This window comes from Terrapene carolina, unplaced genomic scaffold (genome assembly GCF_002925995.2).
Source record: "Terrapene carolina triunguis isolate 2854851 unplaced genomic scaffold, T_m_triunguis-2.0 Scaffold166, whole genome shotgun sequence".
Lineage (NCBI taxonomy): Eukaryota > Metazoa > Chordata > Testudines > Emydidae > Terrapene > Terrapene triunguis.
Genome location: NW_020664517.1, coordinates 1,212,866 through 1,231,429, shown reverse-complemented (window position 1 = coordinate 1,231,429; position 18,564 = coordinate 1,212,866). Strand labels below are relative to the sequence as shown.

Below are 18,564 nucleotides of genomic sequence, written 5' to 3'. Positions count from 1 at the left end.
CAGCACAGGGCAGCATGAGCTGGTGTTTGATTTGCCCAGGTGGGGAGGAGCGGGTGTAGGACCTGCTCAGAGCAGGCTGGGAGCTCGACCGCCTTGCCCTGGCTCCATCAGTTACAGCTCCTCTGCATTCAGCTCCTCTACACAACTGTGGTTTTGCTGCTGCTTTTGCAACCAGTGCACCAGCTCTTCTGCCATTTCCCTTTCCTGAAGCCACCACCCCAGCCCCCCAACAGCAGGGCCCCAGCAGCCGAAAATTGTAACAGAGCCCCCTCCACCACATGCCTCAGCAGCTACATTCTCCATTTAGGGGTCATCTCCCCCCCCCCACACACACACTTTCTGCCCGCCGGCACAGGGCCCTGCCCGCTCCCATTCTCAGGGCACAAGACTGGAGATTTACAAAAACCCAGGGGGCAGATTCCAATCCCGCACCTACCCCTGGGCTGCTTGCCCTGCAGGCTGGGCAGCTCTGCCAGCGCAGCAGGAACCACTCACACGCCGCGCCCGGCTAGTTTATTAAGCTGTGGGGCAGTTTGGTGCTGTGGAAGGGATTCGCATTGACTGTGTGGCAGCACCCCCACCAAGTCAGCTTGGGGGCTGTGTGGCTGACATGCTGGTGCCTTAGCACTGCCTGCAATGGGGAGTCACCCATGGGGCAGGGGAACGAAACGGACACACACCCAGCGCAAAGGCCACCAGCCACCATGGCTGAGAGGGGTTGGACTCTGCCACTGGGAAGGGAAAGTCTCCATCTCACACCCATCTCCTGCAGCCTCTAGTGGAGCTCACGGGTTCCTGCACTGCCTGAAGCCTTCTTCCCCATCGTTACCAGCTAGCCCCGGTGGGAGCCCGCCTAGAGCACTGTGGTCCAGGGCTTGCACGTCACGCTCCCCCTGCCTCCTACAGCAAGACTGGTCTAGCTTCAGCAGACCGCGCATGCCCACAAAGGCCTGGCCCGGCTTTCCCCAGAATTACAGGCTTTTAGCTGCTCCTCCGCCGCCAGGAGTTTCTTCTTTCCTCCCTGGCCCATTGCAAGGCAGCAGCAGCAACCACAGACAGTCCCAGACAGGAGGTCAAATCCTCAGCTGTGGGGACGGGATGGGAACAGCTGGAGGCATCCCTGCCTCCCCCTATGCAGCAGGCAGGTGGGGGAGCACAGCGCTGCTGGACAAGCTGTACCCAGCCAAGGGACTCACCCTGGCCAGGGCCAGCGAAGCGCAACTGGAGGGCAGCAGCATCTGGTACCACGTGCATACGGCTGGAGCACCAAGGAGCATGAAAGGTGCAGGCTACCCAGGCCCTGCCTCCCAGCACAGACCCAGCAGGCTCCCCCCTCAGCTCCCACTGCCCCCACCTGCCATCCAGGCATTCCCCAGCCCGGGCCCTGCCAATGCCCAACACTCTACCCACTCAGCCGGCTGAACCCTCCCCAGCTGCCCACACAGCCCAAAGCAGCCCTCCCCCTCTCACACACCTGTCGCACACAATACCTACAAAACCCTTTATTTAAAAGCTGTCCAACACACCCCCAGAAGGGTTCCCACGCTCCCCACCCCCTCCCCCCAGTGCCAGCTCCCTGCCAGGCCTGGTTACCCTGCCCCTTTGCTAGTCTTGGCCTACCAAGCATCCCTAGCTCAGGGCTGCCCCCGTCCCAGGCACACGGCCTTTGGCAGAGGGCTGCAGGGGAGCGGTGGCCAGGCCAGAGGAGCACCATGTAGAGGCCCAGCCTGGGCTGGCAGGGAGCTGGCTCTCAGGCCCGGCTGTGTCGCAACCCCCCCAGCAGGGGCAGCTGGGATGCTGCAGGGTTATGCTCAGACTCTCCCAATCTCCCTCTGAACGCCCCGTGGCTCCCAGCTCCAACCTGGGAGGAAGGTGGCCGGAGAGGGGGTGCCGGGCAGAGGCTGCTCCTGCTTTGTCCTACAAACCATCACTCCATGTCAGCGAGAGGCCAGTAAGCCCAGCCATGCAGAGCGGCAGCTGAGCAGCACCAGCCTGCCGCTTTCCAAGCAACGCTGCACAGAAGGTGCCATTGGCCAGTCTGCCCCTCAGGAGCCCCCCGCCGGGCAGAGGCTGGGGCACTGCCGTGAAGACAATGGCCCCTGGCAGCACCCCTCGGGTTCATTTGCTGTTGTCACCCACAAGGGCCCAGCTGCCCTCTGCCTGGGGCCAGCTTGGCTGGGCGGCGTCAGGCTGGGCTCTGGGAATCCCCAACGCAGGAGCTGCTGCAGCAGCCAGTGGAAGCAGATTGAGTTTGGTTTCCCTCCCCCCCCAACCCATGGAGCGGAGTGACCGGGAGCCCCCACAGCAGGGTGGCAGATCCACGCACAGCACAACACCCCCCCTCTCAGGAGTCCAGCTTGATGAAGACCTTGGGCCGGGAGAAGATTTTGAGGGCCTCATCGATCTGCGACAGCTTCTTCTCCAGCTCCGCCCGCCTCTTCTGAATACTCAGGGTGTCGGCCCGCACCGGCAGCATCACAAGGTCCTTTACCAGCTGCTCCTGGCCTGTGGACAGAAGGGGGCTGGTGAGAGGGGGCACGGCCAGGCCTCTCCTGCTCTGCCACTAAGCACTGGTTCTCACTCCCCAGAGATCAGCTAACTAGACATTATGCGATCCCATGGGGCAGCTGATCGTGCTCCAGCCACCATGAAGACCCACGTGCACAGAGGCAGCACGTCACAGCGGGGAAGAAGCCGCCCCGCACTAAGTGAGACCCACCCTGGGATATTGTGTCCCGCTCTGGGCATCGCACTGCAGCAGGCCCTTCAGCTGGGGGCAGATGGGGCAGCGTGACTAGGCTGTGACTGGGGCAGGGTTGGAAGTCCGTGACTGTCCGGGGGCTTGGCGTGGGGTGGGGAGGGAGACTGGCACTGTGAGGTCACCAACTCAGTGGATTCTAGAAGAGCGACACCCCGTGGCCGAGGCTAGTGCTGCAGTAAGCAGAGCTGTCCCGTCACAGCATGTGCCACAGCAGAGCAGCACTGGCTTCTCTCTCTCCACCCATCTGGGGAGCCTCTCCAGCAGGAGCCAGTGGTTCTCCTCCCCTTACTCTGCTGCAGGTTGTTCAGGGTTGCCAGCCGCTCGCTCTCTGGCATCATGGTGTGACCCGGTGGCATGTCAGGGTCGGGCAGGTTCCGCTGCCGTTCCTCCATCTCCCTGCGCCAGTGATCCTTCCGCTCCAGCAGGCTGCCGAGGGAGAAGGAGGGTGGTGAGGGGCGGGATCCAGGCAGGGCCAGACGCCCAGGGGCAAGAGGCTCAGATGGGACGAGCAGAAGGGAAAGGGATGGATGCCAGGCTCACAGATACTTGACTTGTCACCCTACTGAGTGACCGACAGCCCCGGAGACCACGGGCCTGACACATCACGGGCAGTGCGGGCTTCACACACATCAAGGTGCCCACAAAGGGCCTGGGCCTGATCTGGAGGAATCAGCCCCGTGGCGTCTCCACACAGCCCTAGGCCCGTCCAGGGCTCAGCAGTGCGCCACAGGGTGCTTCCAGGCCGCGCAGGGCTTGACCACACGCACCAAACTCACTGCCCATGGGGCACCGGGCAGCAAAGTCCTGAGCTGGATCTGGCCCAATGTCAGAGCAAGAGGTTCTGTCTCCCATTCCCAGCCGAGCCAGCCCACCCCTCTGCCCCCCTCCAGCCGTACAATACAGAAACCATCCAAGCCGCTGGCCTGGGTCGAGCGAGGCAGGGAGGGGGGAGCTTTGCTCTGTCCCCTACGGGTGTCGCTCGGGAGGCCCCACCGGCCGTTGTGGGACATGCTCGGCACTTAGGGGAAGTGACTCAGGCACCGAGGAGCCTTTCAATGAGTCTGAGGCTCCTAAGTCACTTTGGCGCCCATTCCCAGCAGGGCTGAGCACCAGCAAGTCAACTGGAGCACCTGAGACTCAGCAGCTCCACTGCGCAGAGCCAGTAGGCCGCACAGCCCAGCCTCCCCTGGCCCCGCATGCAGCAGCTTCGTCGGGGATTTCATCTGACCCTCTTGGGCCAAGCTCATTGCAACTGCGCTGACCCCGGGAGCTCACTACGCAGAGCAGCAAAGGAGGACGCTGCTGCAAGAGAAGCCGCTGCCGTCCCATGCACGGAGCAGGAAGTGGGTTCAGGCTTGTTTGTGACAGAGGCGCTGGCTGGGCAGGAGCCTACGTACTACTGGGGCACGTGGCCCTTCTGCTTGGCGTTGTACTCCTCCTGCTCCCGGTGCTTCTGCTCCAGTGCCTCGGCCAGCGACTGTAGCGAGCGCGAGCGCCGCATGGGGGCCCGTTTGGCGGTGCGGGCATTGTGGCTTACGAAGTCGATGCTCGTGCCTTCTACCTGGATCTGGAAGGAAAGGGGGCAGCGTGAGAGGTCAGGCAGCAGTGACCCCCATGCACAGCATGGTGCCTTCTGAGGCTGGAGTGAAGGAACCTGTGCCGAGCAAGAGGCAGGAGCGATTCTGGAGCGCCAGGAGCCAGCGAGCAGGGCGTGCAGTCCCTCACCTTGGCATCAGTGCGCTGTGCTCCTGCAGCCTCGGTGTCGGTCACCACTCTCGTTTTGGCAGGGCTGGGCGACAGCGAACGGCGTGGCTGGACCCCAGAGCCGCAGCGGGAATATGCCCGGAGGAATTTCTGAGACTCCGGGTTGGGCGGGGGAGAGCTCTCCTGCAAAAGGCAAAGAGAGAGACATTACTGCCAGGACAGGGCAAACCACACGGCAAAGCCCCTCAGAGCCCAGGATCACCCAGGAGTGCCATGGCAGATGGGCGACCCCAGGCCCTGCTGCGGCATGCCAGGGAAGGTCTCCTCGAGGAGGCAGCCAGGCAGGGAACTCAGCCAGCAGCGGTGACATGGAGCCAGATCCCGCCAGTGTAAATCTGCATTAGGCCATTGAATTCAATGGAGTGACACTGGAGTATGAGAGAGGAATCTGCAGGAGCAAACCCATGGGCTGCAGTGAATTTAGCACTCGACATACAGTGCGCTGAGTGCCCCAGACAGGCTAGGCTTCACACTGCAGCCAGCTGTGGTGGGGACTAGAATGCCTGTGTGACAAAGTGGGAATTTTCTCTAATCTTTTTATGATGCTGCTGCGTGCCTCAGTTTCCCTCTGCACTTTGCATTGTCACCCAGTGGTTGCAACAAGGGCAACTAGGGCAGAGTGGGACTGAGGGGTGTGTGTCACTGGCTGAGGTGGGATGAATGGGGCATTAAAGGACTGGCTGACACCGACCCATATCAGTGGAGGATCCAGAACGACAATGGGAGCCCCAAGGGCCGAACGACTGACACCTAGCATGGGAAATCTCCAGCTGGAACACGTGACCTCCGCGTGCGTCGTCAGGGAGGGGAGAAGTGGTGGCTTTTGGGGAGACTCAGCAGCTCTCTCCGGAGATGGAGATGGAATTAACAACAGCGTGGCTGGGTGGAGTGCGGGCGTGGCCAGGACGAACCATGTCAACCTTCACTTCTCTGTGCTGACCCACAGTAACCCCGGCTCTGCTGTGAAAAGGTTGCCCGGTGTCACTGCAAACACGCCCTGGGAGCGCTGCGCCTGAAGGGGACAGTACAAACCTCCCACAGGAGCCTGGAACGCGGCAGGAAGCCAGAGAGAGAGACAGGGGTCGCGGGTGCCAAGGGCCCAGTTTTGGAGGTCAAGGGCCTGTCCTGTGGAGCCGTGTGGGTCCTTGGGGCCCGGCGTGGCATAGACAGACCCTGTGAGTCTGTGACAGCCTGTTAAAATGCCGAGTGTCTGTAAGTCACACTGCGTGGGTCTGAGCCATTCGGAGCCATGACCCTTCGGACTGAGGGGCTGGGTCACGCTTCCCTTTCGATCTGGTTTCATGCATGAGACCAGCGACCCATCCTGCAGAGTGGGACAACACAGCTGCCATTAAATGCATGGCGTGGACTGGTCCGATTCCATAGGCGAGAGCAGCAGGCACAGACCACAGACCACAATGGCAGCTTGCTAGGCAGCGCCTCAGCGATGGCGCCATCTAGCAGCGTCGGAATGTCCCGCTCGCCTCATGCCAACGAGCGCTGCCTCAGACCCCCTGCTGGAGCAGCCACCTGCCGAGGGGGGAGCGTCTGACTCCATCTCACGACAGCCACAGTGCAGAACCACAGCGGGGATCCCACTTCTTCCCAACTTCCCCATCACACTTTAACCAGATGTTAGCCACCAGTCTCCTCGCCCGAGCCAGGTATTCCCGCCCAGGACATGGCTCCGCTCTCACAGCGGCATGGGAAGGGACACTTCCATCCCCTGTGCTACTGAGCAGGGCTCTGCAGATCTACACGTGGTCTCCCTGCAAACCCCAGTCGAGGGCAGCCGGGGCAATGGCCCATGAAGGGCTACGGGGCAGTGCACAGGTACCTGCAACTTGGCCTTCACCTTGGACTCCACATTCTCATACTTCTGGGATTTCCACAAGGCCTTCATTGGTTTGGGCTGGCTGTGCTCCCGCACCAGCTCCTTCTCCTTGCATTTCCTCTGGATCTCCCTCATCCGCCTCACATTCTCCTTCTCGTGGTCCTTGGCCTCTTTCCCTGCATGCCCCGGGGAGAGACTGCTTTTACCAACAAACCCTCCCAAGCCATAAGTGGGTGCCCATGACCTTTGGCATCAGAGACCAAGGCCTCTGCTACCTAAGCTACTCCGTTCGCTGCAAGCAGCAGCAAGCTGTTACCCTCCCTGTGTGCCAGCCACCAGGGGGCAACAGAATCATACCCACTGAGCCCCTTGTAAGCACACAGAAGACATTGGCTTTTCTGGGGTGACTCAATTGTGCCATGACACAGAGCAACTCACTAGCACCCTCTGCTGCTGGCCCTCAGAGCGGTGCAGACAAGCATCACACAGCTGATCAGTGGAGCCAAACGACTCCCCCACTCACAGCAGGAAGTGGGGCTGGTTTGAATCCTAGCTCTCTAGTTTGGGATCATAGAATCATAGAATATCAGGGTTGGAAGGGACCTCAGGAGGTCATCTAGTCCAACCTCCTGCTTAAAGCAGGACCAACCCCAACTAAATCATCCCAGTCAGGGCTTTGTCAAGCCGGGCCTTAAAAACCTCTAAGGATGGAGAGTCCACCACTTCCTTAGGTAACCCATTCCAGTGCTTCACCACTCTCCTAGTGAAATAGTGTTTCCTAATATCCAACCTAGACCTCCTCCACTGCAACTTGAGACCATTGCTCCTTGTTCTGTCATCTGCTACCACTAGATCTATCCTCTTTGGAATCCCCCTTCAGATAGTTGAAAGCAGCTATCAAATCCCCCCTCATTATTCTCTTCTGCAGACTAAACAATCCCAATTCCCTCAGCCTCTCCTCATAAGTCATGTGCTCCAGCCCCCTAATCATTTTTGTTGCCCTCCGCTGGACTCTTTCCAATTTGTCCACATCCTTCTTGTAGTGTGGGGCCCAAAACTGGACACAGTACTCCAGATGAGGCCTCACCAATGCCGAATAGAAGGGAATGATCACGTCCCTCGATCTGCTGGCAATGCCCCTACTTATACAGCCCAAAATGCCATTAGCCTTCTTGGCAACAAGGGCACACTGTTGACTCATATCCAGCTTCTCGTCCACTGTAACCCCTAGGTCCTTTTCTGCAGAACTGCTGCCTAGCCACTTGGTCCCTAGTCTGTAGCAGTGCATAGGATTCTTCCGTCCTAAGTGCAGGACTCTGCACTTGTCCTTGTTAAACTTCATCAGATTTCTTTTGGCCCAATTCCTCTAATCTGTCTAGGTCCCTCTGTATCCTATCCCTACCCTCCAGCATATCTACCATTCCTTCCAGTTTAGTGTCATCTGCAAACTTGCTGAGGGTGCAGTCCACACCATCGTCCAGATCATTAATGGAGATATTGAACCAAACCAGCCCCAGGATCGACCCTTGGGGCACTTAAGATCAGCAAGGATTTCACTGTTAAGCCAAGCTGGTCGCCTGCCATATTTACTGTTCTTTCTACACATCAGGATGGTTTGTTCCTGCAACCGCAATAAGGATTCTTTAAAATGCAGCCAGCTCTCCTGGACTCCTTTCCCCCTCATGTTATTCTCCCAGGGGATCCTGCCCATCAGCCCTGAGGGAGTCAAAGTCTGCTTTTCTGAAGTCCAGGGTCCGTATTCTGCTGCTCTCCTTTCTTCCTTGTGTCAGGATCCTGAACTCGACCATCTCATGGTCACTGCCTCCCCGGTTCCCATCCCAGGTTCCCATTTTGCTTCCCCTACTAATTCTTTCCTGTTTGTGAGCAGCAGGTCAGGAAGAGCTCTGCCCCTAGTTGGTTCTTCCAGCACTTGCACCGGGAAATTGTCCCCTACACTTTCCAAAAACTTCCTGGATTGTCTGTGCACTGCTGTATTGCTTTCCCAGCAGATATCGGGGTGATTGAAATTCTCCATGAGAACCAGGACCTGTGATCTAGTAACTTCTGTTAGTTGCCTGAAAAAAGCCTCATCCACCTCACCCCCCTGGTCTGGTGGTCTATAGCAGACTCCCACCATGACATCACCCTTGTTGCTCACACTTCTAAACTTAATCCAGAAACTCCCAGGTTTTTCTGCAGTTTCATACCGGAGCTCTGAGCAGTGATACTTACATACAATGCAACTCCCCAACCTTTTCTGCCCTGCCTGTCCTTCCTGAACCGTTTATATCCATCCATGACAGTACTCCAGTCATGAGAGTTATCCCACCAAGTCTCTGTTATTCCAAATACATCATAATTCCTTGACTGTGCCAGGACTTCCAGTTCTCCCTGCTTGTTTCCCAGGCTTCTTGCATTTGTGTATAGGCACTTAAGATAACTCGCTGATCGTCCTGCTTTCTCAGTGTGAGGCAGGAGTCCTCCTCTCTTGCGCTCTCCTGCTTCCTCCCTGTATCCTACTTCCCCACTTCCCTCAGGGCTTTGGTCTCCTTCCCCCGGTGAACCTAGTTTAAAGCCCTCCTCACTAGGTTAGCCAGCCTGCTTGCGAAGATGCTCTTCCCTCTCTTCGTTAGGCGGAGCCCGTCTCTCCCTAGCACTCCTTCTTGGAACACCATCCATGCGGAAACTGTCCCTCCCCCTCCACTACCCGACAGCCCAGAGGGCTGGGCCAATGCTCTAGCTCAGCATCAAGCCACAAACACCCCAGCACCCAGGGAGAAAACTACTGCCAGTCATCCTGCCCCAGGGGGAGGGTGGGATGGGGAACCACAGGCCTTCCCAGTGTGTGTGGGACTGTCAACAGCAATGCCAGACTCTATGTCGGAGCCGTCTGCCCTTCCCGCCTGAGGGCCAACCAGACTGATTCAGAAAGGTCCAGGGGCCACAATCGCTACTTTAGGGCAGATTCTCTGTCTTCAGCTCAGGTTGCAGAAATTACTCACAATCCTCCAGACAGGGGAGTTCCCCACTGACATTGGGGACAGACAGCAGCTGGTGCACACTGCACTCTGGCTGTCCTCTGCGGGCACAAGTTAAAGCAGTCCCCAGGCTGCCGAGTTGGGGCAGCAAACCGGGGAGCCAGAACTGGGTCATAGATTCCAAGGCCAGCAGAGCCCTCCTTTGCAAGGCACTCCCCATGGCTGTTCTCATTATCCACGCACCTGGATCATCACCTTGAATCTACTTGGCTCTTGGCCTCCATGACGTCTTGTTGCAGTGAGTTCCACAGGCTAATCGTTTTGTGTAAAAACCCACTGCCTTTCATCAGCTTTAAGTGTGCTGCCTCTCGATTTAATCACCATCCTCTCAACCTTGAGCCAGGGTAAACTGAAGTGCTTGATTTGCTCCCGGACCGCCCCGCAGCCTGTCCTCCACCAGCAGGTCTCCTCTCCACACTCCCTTCCTAGCCCCAGACAAAGGCCATGCTGCAGTCAGGGTGAGGCTATGACCTCAATAACCCCAGGGTCGGGACGCTGCTCCCATTGCAGCACACCTAGAGCCGATTAGCCCCCAACAAATCCAACCCTTGGTTACTCGGTTAGAAATCCCCACCCTAAGGCCTTGCCACTGCGTCCAATCAAAGTACTTGTCCTGCCCTTAGCCACGGGCAGCTCCAGCTGCTCAGTTGCACTTACTTTTCAGGGGCGGCTCCCTGTAGAGAGAGATCCCCTCCAACTTCAGCAAGACCCCGACCGTCCCCTTCTGCCCCTTCTCCAGGATGGCCTGACCGTTGGGGCGGATACGCGGGGCAGGATGGGCAGGGCGGGCACTGTAGCAGGTGGGGTACAGGCTAGGATCTGGGGCTAGAGGGCCCGAGAGGAAGTCCAGCTTCAAGGCATTCCCTTCCAGCCTCCCTCGAGCTAGAGAGAGACAGCATGAGTCAAGATGTGCAGCACCGCCCCATCGCTTTCTCCCTCCACGCCCCAGGCTTGCTCCAGGCTAGCCCCATTCCAGCCAAGGCGGCCTCAGATGAGGCTGGAGAGCCCCCTGGCCTCCCCAGCCCACCTTCTCCTAACTTCCAACCCCTCTGCCCCTCATGGACGCTGCTCCTAACGTCAGCCTGGTCCTGGAGCCAATGGGAGCTGGGAGCACTCAGCATCTAAGAGGAGCCAAGCTTCTTTGCAGGGAGAAGCAGGCCCACTCCGTGCCGTTTGGAGCAGAGCGAGCCGGCTCTGCAGGAGCCCCCAGCCCCTGCCTGGACTTGAGGAAAGCCAGGTCAACGAACAGCCCTCTGGCCTGGCACCTCAACGGGCCACCATGCTGGCCCCATCCATGGATCCAGTGTGATTGTGCAGCAAAATGGGACTATGGAAGGGAGAACAAGCCGCCCGTGACTACGTAGGACCCCATCCATGCTGCATGCTCCACTGGCACTCACCTGATAGGGGGCGTTTGTAATAGTCTGGGAACAGCGTAGGGTCGGGAGGGATGGGTCCCGAGATCCTGGAAGGTCCCTCAGACATCTCGGCCACGGCTCTGCGGCTGCAATCGACAAGCGGACACCATTGGGAAAAGAAATCAGCTGGGTTTTTCCTGGGAATCATTTACCGGCCATGGTGAATATTTAAATACATCTGGGCTGCTGCTCCTCGCTGGAGACGCACCCAGCTAGGGAAAACACACACCCGCCCTCCAATCTGGACACTGACCAAGCTGCAGGCATCGCTTGGGAACCCCCACCAGGCAGTGACTGACCAGCACGACTCCCCCACGCAAAGCGTCCATGTTTGCTGCTGTACTCTGCCAAGCTAGGAGTGGACGACGGGATGGATCACTTGATAAATTGCCCTGTTCTGTTCATTCCCTCTGAAGCATCTGGCACTGGCTACTGTGGAAGACTGGATACTGGGCTAGATAGACCTCTGGTCTGACCCAGTATGGCCGTTCTTATGGCATCTCCCCTTCGCCAGACGTCGCTTGGCTCACGCGCTGTCACCATGGGTCTGCTCTGCAGCGTGACTGTAAGAACGGCCCCGTCTCACTCCCCGGGAGTATCAGAGGCTGAGCTGCTCGCTGCAGGGACTGAGATGGGTATGTGCTGCTTTGGGGAGCGAGAGGGTTTCTCTTGGGGCACAATCAGCAGAACTGATGGCCAAGGTTCTCCAGCCACAGCCACCTCATGCTGCTGTGGGGCTTGGCCTGCTTTGTTCCACTGGAGGTTGCTTTGGCCCCTGTCGCAGCCCTGAGCTGGAAGCGTGCATTGTAGCTTAAAGCCTAAGCTCCCTCTAAGGCTGCAATACCGAACCCCACCCAACAGGAGCGCCCGGCTCCTCCAAGAACAATGCATGAGCAGGAAAGTGCCCAGCCTGACCCTCAGATCCCAGGGAGTGGACTGGCCTGCCTGCTTAGTTATCAGTTAGGCAGATTTGCTGCAGCCTGACTTGGTCAAACATTGGCCTGTGATGCCACTTGCACAGTCACTCTTTGGAAGGAGCGCCGCCAGCTCTTCTGCCGCCCTAGGCGGCGGAAGGTCCCACCCCGAAATGCCGCCCCCCACAGAGGCGGCGGAAGGTCCCGCCACTGAAATACCACCGCGGTCGCCGCCCCCCAAATTGTAGCACCCTAGGCGACCGCCTATGTCGCCTAATGGGTTGCGCAGGCCCTGCTCTTCAGGGCAGAACCTCATTATGCACCCTGGTCACAACCGCACCTGCTGGTTCAGTCCTTTAGTCACCTGATAGCCGGGCAGGCATTAGATCTCCGACCCGGGAGCAGCCAGCACCTCTCCCCTTGCAGCGCCGAAGGAAGTCTTTCAGAGAGCCCCCTATCACCAGGGGACATGCGCTCACTCTCACTCAGAAAATCATCATAAAACTGGGCCAGGCCCTGAGCCAAACTGAGCGCATCAACTCCCTGGGACTTTGGGACAGGATCAGGCCCCACGTTTGGAAGGCTCAACAATTGTCACAGGCAGGCGAGCCCTCCAGCGGGAAGATTCCTTCCCGCCGACTGCGGTGTGATGTGCGGGAGCAGGGAGAGCACAGTGGCGCTGCAGGGACAGACAGGGGCCTCAATTCCATGTACAAGCCAATGAATTATTGATACCGAGCGGGGATAAGAAAGCCTCTGACGCTAACGGCTAATCCACCTAAGCCTGCCGTCATGGAGGTACAGCTCTTACTGGAATGAGAGCCATTAGCAAAGAGCTAATTATTCACCCCCCAGGGACTAATGCAGCGGTGACAAATGTGGCGACAGTTACATGGCAGTAAGAGAGCATAAGGGCTTGTTGACACATGGAGCTATTCTGGACCAGCTCCAGCTGTGGACACTCCTACTCTGGAACAAGAGCGCCTTGTCCCGGTTTCGCTTGATCCACTTTCAAAACCTTGGCCCATGAGGTCTCACTGTCAGCCTTTCCTGTCCTGGCAAGGTCACTCGTTCGAGCTAGTCCCTGTCCCACAAGAAAGCCACCAGCAGCGCAACATGCACACAGGCAGAGCAAAGCCAAGGTAGCTGTGCACCGTTATCAGCCGAGCCCTGTGGATATCAGCGAGAGAGATCACGCAGCATCAATAGAAAATTTGTCTCAGAGATTAACACAAAAGAACCGTGAGCAGAAGTACATTTATAGCCTATTATGAAAGACATAATGCAGTGGATTTTGGAGTCCACTGGCCCCGAAGCCGGGAGGGAGTCATGATTCAATTGGAGGGCTGTGATAGCAGCAGCAGGGCCTCCCAAGTGAATTCAAAGGCCCATTTCAGACCTATCCCATCTTTCTTTTCTATTCTCTCTCAATAGGATTAAAATAGCTGGAGCATTCACTGTGCCTGGCCTTGCTGTGCAAATAGTCTTCCAAATGAGGCAGGGTGACTTCCACTGCCTGGAATGCCGCCTGGGCTGGTGGCAGATCGGAGAGGGAAGGGGCAGCAGAGTGCCACTTGCAGCTGCTGGCATTCCCCTGGGGGGACACGGCAGATTCAGAGCCAGCAGGGACGGCGCTGTACATCACAGGAATCTGAGCCTGCTCCCGTCCACCTCAGTAGCTGACATTTCCCCAACTTCAGCGACAGCGGGAGCAGGCCCGAGGCCAGCAGAAAGCAGCTCTGGGGCAAGGGAGGTGGCAGGAAAAGCAGTTAGCAGGAGAGGTGGGATGGGAGCCCACCTTCCCCTGCCAACAGGGGCTTTCCCGACCCCTAAGTTATACCTGATGTGCAATTCGCTTCACGGCTCAGAGCCCCCATGTGTACAGTTCCCCGCTGGCTGCTCCATGCAGACAGCAACCAGACAGAGCAGGCCTCTGCCTTTAACCCCTTCCTGTTGGAAGTTGGTGCTGGTGAGAGCTGTCCACTGCAGCCATGGAGCCTGCAGGCCTCACTGTACCCTCTGCCCTGCCACTGGACCTCCAAGGCCTGTTTGCAGAAAGGCTGAGGAGCGGCCAATTGTGCTGGTGGCTTTTGCATGGGGACACCTGTTCCCTAGGAGCTGGGCAGGTCTCCATGCTTCCCGTAGGAACAAAGCCAGCTTAGCAGTTATGTTCTTTCCAACGAGCAGAAATGACACCCTGCAGCACCAGCCTAGAACAGGAGGTAAACGGGGCTCTCTTCCCAAAGGGATGGTAGGAGGGTACTCGGGTACCTCTCTGAGAGGAGGCTGGGGAGGCAACAGTGTCCTCTCAATGCTCCAAGGACAAGGGGATTGTGCGTTCTGTGGCCAGAGCAGGCAGGATAACGTAGTGGGGCTACATCAAGGTCTGCAGCTCCCTCAGCCTTAACACAGGGTGCATGGACTGTGCAGAGATTACAGGACCCAGCATGCAATGTTCCAGCCACTTGGATGAAGATGGAGCATTGCATGCTGGGATCTGTAGAGGCCACACCTCTCCTATAACAGACATGGGAAGGGGATGCAGCTCTCTACTGGGCAAAGTTTGGGTGTCCCAGAGATCACGTTTCTCGGGATCTTTACCTTGTACTTCACAGATGACAGGAGGAGAGAGATGTCAGGGAGCAGCCAGAGGACTCGGCACCTCAGAGCTGTGTGTATCAGCCAATGGTTCCCACAGACCGTCCACCTGGAAACGATGCAACGAAAAGCACTTGTACACAGCAGCTCGGATCAGCCGGAGATCACACAGCACTTTGCAAAGGTGGAAGCAATTATCCTCATTCCACTGATTCAGGGTGCGAGCCACTGGAGCCCTGAAAAGCCCAAGATCCTGCTACTGGAGAGGTCAGCCAGCTGCCCCACATCTCACTGAACAGCCAATGTTGCTGGCTTTCAGCCATACAAAAGAAGAAGACAGCTAGTTAAATATAGTTGGGTTGGAATCAGCTCTCATTTGTAGTCCCCAGCTTGGGGGGGAGAGAGGGGGGGAGAGAGAGAAACCAGTGGCCTCCCCTGCCCCCAATTTCCCAGGTGCAGTGGGAGGGTTGGGTTTAACCCTATCCTAAAGGAAATTCCAGCAGGCTCCATTAGAATGATTCAGCTGATCTCAACTAGCTTCTGGTGGTTTCTCCTGGAGCACCACATAGCTCTGGTCCCCTAGATGGCCAACCAGAACCAACAGGAACCAAGCTGAAAATTTTCAAATGAGATTTCAGCCAAGGTTACAACATCACCCTCTCCGATCACTGGGCACAAAGGGTACGTCTGCACAGGAGCTGGACGTTCTCATTTCCATACCGAGTAGGGTGACCAGATGTCCCAATTTTATAGGGACAGTCCCGATATTTGGGCTGTCTTATATAGGTACCTATTACCCTCACCCCCTTTCCCGATTTTTCACACTTCCTGTCTGGTCACCCTAATACCGAGGGTCTCTGACAGGATGGTACTTGGGGTGCTTTGCCCCTCCTGCTGCTACACTTCTATTTTAGGCATGCTAGCTCAATCATGGCTAGCGCGGACATGTCTCCCCAAGCTGGAATTTACATCTTCCAGCTCCAGGGCAGGCATACCCTAAGCCAGTGGTCCCCAAACTGTGGGGCGTACCCCCAAGGGGGAGGTGGAAGAACATTGGGAGGGCACAGCAGGCCCGGGCCAGCCCCCACAGGAGGGGAGGGTCGTCACCCAGCCCTGCTCTACCCCCAGCTCCGCTCCCCAGCTATGGCCCCAGCCTTAGCCCCTGGCCACCAGCCTGGCCGCAGTTCTGCTCCCAGTTGCCGGACACAGCCCGGCCTCAGCTCCACTCCCAGCCACGGCTCCAGCCCCACCTCCAGCCTCGCCCCAGGGCCCAGACCCACCTCAGCCATGGCCCCAGCCTCAGTCCCTGGCTCCCGGCCCAGCCATGGCTCCACTCCCGGCCGTGGCCCCGGCCCCAGCCCCAGCTCTGGCCCCGGCCCCTGCTCCCAGCATGGCTCTGGGCCCAGCCTCAGCCCCTGCCTGCAGCTCCCAAGGTGGCATGGACAGCTCACATGAGGGGTAAGGCGGGGCACTGCCCTAAGCCCACTGCCTCGAGACTTCTAAGGGAAGGCTCACTGAGAAAGGATTTGTGGGAGGAGAGATAGCTCAGTGATTTGAGCATTGGCCTGCTAAACCCAGGGTTGTGAGTTCAATCCTTGAGGGGGCCATTTAGGGATCTGGGACAAAAATCGGTCTGGGGATTGGGCTTGCTTTGAGCAGGGGGTTGCACTAGATGACCTCCTGAGGTCCCTTCCAACCCTGATATTCTATTCTATGATTTTGATTGACTGGCCAAAGTCCATAGTATTCTACCACATACACCCAGCCTTTCATATACGTCCCCGTCCTCAGGCTCTGACCACTCCTTGTCATTAAAGATCCCAGGTCTCTTTTCTTAACAGCCAAGGTGTTCGAATCTAGACAAATTCCAACACAGGTAATTACATTCTGCCTCCCTACATCTCCCTTGCACTGTCAGCTGCTAGGATATCCCTCTTCACTTCCTGTCCTTAACTGGTGCAGGGTGTTACTGCGTGTTGTTAAACAGCTGTCACACTCCACTCCAGAAGTGGCTGAATTTCGGTAGTAGAGGAGTGTTCCCCAGCTACAGCGTGTATAGTGCTTTGGGGTTCCTGGAGGCAGAAGGTGCTACAGAAATGGATGCCATTCCTTCTCTCTCGTGTTTTTATATAGCCCCTCTTCCTGTAGGATCTCCAGTCTATCGCTACTGTATACTACCATGGCCACAAAAAAACATAACTGACATGATCTGGACAGTTGCTGACAAGGGCTGATGCAAACAAAGGTGAGTGAGAGAGAGAGAGACCTTCCCTGACCACCATGACCTGTTCCCCAGATCATCTCTTTCCATTGTAATCTCCTCCACTGGCCAACAATTGCTGCCTTCCGACCACTTTTCAACCCAGTATCTGATAGCTGCCCAGTACTAGAGCCTCTAGATCGGGGCAGGCAACCTATGGCACGCGTGCCGAAGGCAGCACGCGAGCTGATTTTCAGTGGCACTCACACTGCCCGGGTCCAGGCCACCGGTCCGGGGGGGCTCTGCATTTTAATTTAATTTTAAATGAAGCTTCTTAAACATTTTAAAAACCTTATTTACTTTACATACAACAATAGTTTAGTTCTATATTATAGACTTATAGAAAGAGACCTTCTAAAAAGGTTAAAATGTATTACTGGCACGCGAAACCTTAAATTAGAGTGAATAAATGAAGACTCGGCACATCACTTCTGAAAGGTTGCCGACCCCTGCTCTAGAGTTATTTAATCCTGCCCCACTTTCACACGGCCCCACTACATACCAGGCCCTGGAAATACCCTTGCTATGAACAGACAACACATGCTGCTCAAAGCTCAGTAGTCGGAACAGAACCAGGTATTAGGAGTCCCGCTGGGGACAGGTTACTGGTATGATCAAGTAGGGGGAGTCCCTTTATCTGCCTCCTTTATTGCTAGTGCTGTAACCTCCTCTGGTATCTCCCCCTAGGTGCTCCCAGCGCACATTAGAAATACCAACCAACCTGCACATCACCCTCGTGGGGCACATCAGCATGGCTCCTCCTTTCTACACAGGGCAACTGAAGCCTCAAGAAAAGAGTTTTTGCTGCTGCCACTGGCCAAGCCAGAACTAGAACCCAGGAGTCCTGGAATTCCCAGTCTCCTGCTCCAACCACTAGACCCCACACTCTGCCCAAGGCAGCATCACCGGAATTATGAACAAGCTCCAGCCGCCTCTCTCCCCGCAGCCGGCCAAGCAGCAACCGGCTGGGTGTCCGTGCAAGGGCAATTGCACTGCGCTCTTGGCCACGCGCCAGCCTCGGCATTTGTGCTTTATTTATTTTGCTGGCTTGGAGAGCAAACCGCTTCCAGGCAAAGTGCAAACAAAGCTCCCCCACTCAACGGGCACCAAGGCAGGGGAGCCGGTTACCGGTGGGGTCGGGAGCCCTGGGGGGAGAAGGGGGGAGCAGGGTGCAGGGATTAGTACCCATCTGTCAGTGCCCGGGGAACGTGGCAGAGCCCCGAGGGCGCTGCCCCTCGCAGCAGAGCTCTGCCCTGGAGCCTGGGCTAAGCGCGGGGCCGAAGGGGGCCAGCCCCTGCCGCGTCCCTGGCGGCCCGGGTCCAGGCGGGACACTCCTGGCTGCACCGGGCTCCTCAGGGCGGAGGGCATCAGGGGCTGAGCAGGCTCGGGGCCCCTGGGCACTGTGGGGTCCCCCCGCAGCGCGGGGCCCCTGCTCCCAGGCAGAGCCGGCAACACAGCGCCCCAGACCGGGAACAATATCCAGCACCGCGGGGAGGCGCCCCGACCCGGCCCCCCCACAGCGCGGAGGGGTGCCCCCACCCCGACCCCGTACAGCATGGGGGGCGCCCTGCCCCGGGCGCCCCATAGCGGGGATGCCCCCCCACAGCAGGGGGGTGCCCCCGCCGCGCAGAGTCCCCCGGCCCGGCACTGACCCGCTCGCGCTCTCAGGCGGTTACACGCCCCCCGCTTCTCCAAGCAACAGCGCCGCCGCCACTTCCGGCCGCCGCGGGGGCTGCTGGGAGTCGTAGTTCGCTGCTCGGCCGGTCCCGCAGCGCCCCCTGCCGGCTGCGCCCTGCCCAGCCCAGTGACTGACGCCCCGGCCGTGTCGTGATTCGCCTCAAACCCCCCCCACTTCCGTGTCGTGATTCGCCTCACACAGCCCCCACTTCCGTGTCACGATTCCCCTCGATTCCATGTCATGACCCCCCCATTCTGTCTCACTTCCCCCCCCCCCCCCCCCCCCCCCGCCCCCCCCCC

At 58.0% G+C, this 18,564-nt stretch overlaps 1 protein-coding gene across 2 annotated transcripts; it reads right to left on the bottom strand.

Annotated features, from left to right (window-relative positions):
• Positions 1-1,720: 1,720 nt before the first annotated feature.
• On the bottom strand, positions 1,721-18,314 carry LOC112115024 (enkurin domain-containing protein 1). 2 transcript variants are annotated; one of them, XM_026653851.1, is made up of 9 exons: positions 18,240-18,314; positions 14,331-14,436; positions 10,798-10,901; positions 10,055-10,279; positions 6,363-6,535; positions 4,487-4,648; positions 4,159-4,328; positions 3,051-3,187; positions 1,721-2,505 (listed from the first exon to the last, which is right to left on the bottom strand). In XM_026653851.1, the coding sequence occupies exons 3-9, from the start codon at positions 10,880-10,882 to the stop codon at positions 2,345-2,347; spliced, it is 1,113 nt and encodes a 370-aa protein (XP_026509636.1). In that variant the 5' UTR covers positions 10,883-10,901; positions 14,331-14,436; positions 18,240-18,314; the 3' UTR covers positions 1,721-2,344. The 2 variants fall into 2 exon arrangements, with proteins under 2 accessions (XP_026509636.1, XP_026509637.1); XM_026653852.1 differs by lacking the exon at positions 14,331-14,436 and having other exon boundaries at positions 18,240-18,268.
• Positions 18,315-18,564: the final 250 nt, after the last annotated feature.

Coding starts and splice junctions, on each gene's coding strand:
- LOC112115024 (XM_026653851.1), bottom strand. CDS start 10,882: ATGTCTGAGGGACCTTCCAGGATCTCGGGACCCATCCCTCCCGACCCT. Junction 6,536..10,054: donor CAGGGAGCCGCCCCTGAAAA/GTAAGTGCAACT, acceptor CGGGGCATGCAG/GGAAAGAGGCCAAGGACCAC. Junction 4,329..4,486: donor CACAGCGCACTGATGCCAAG/GTGAGGGACTGC, acceptor CTTTCCTTCCAG/ATCCAGGTAGAAGGCACGAG.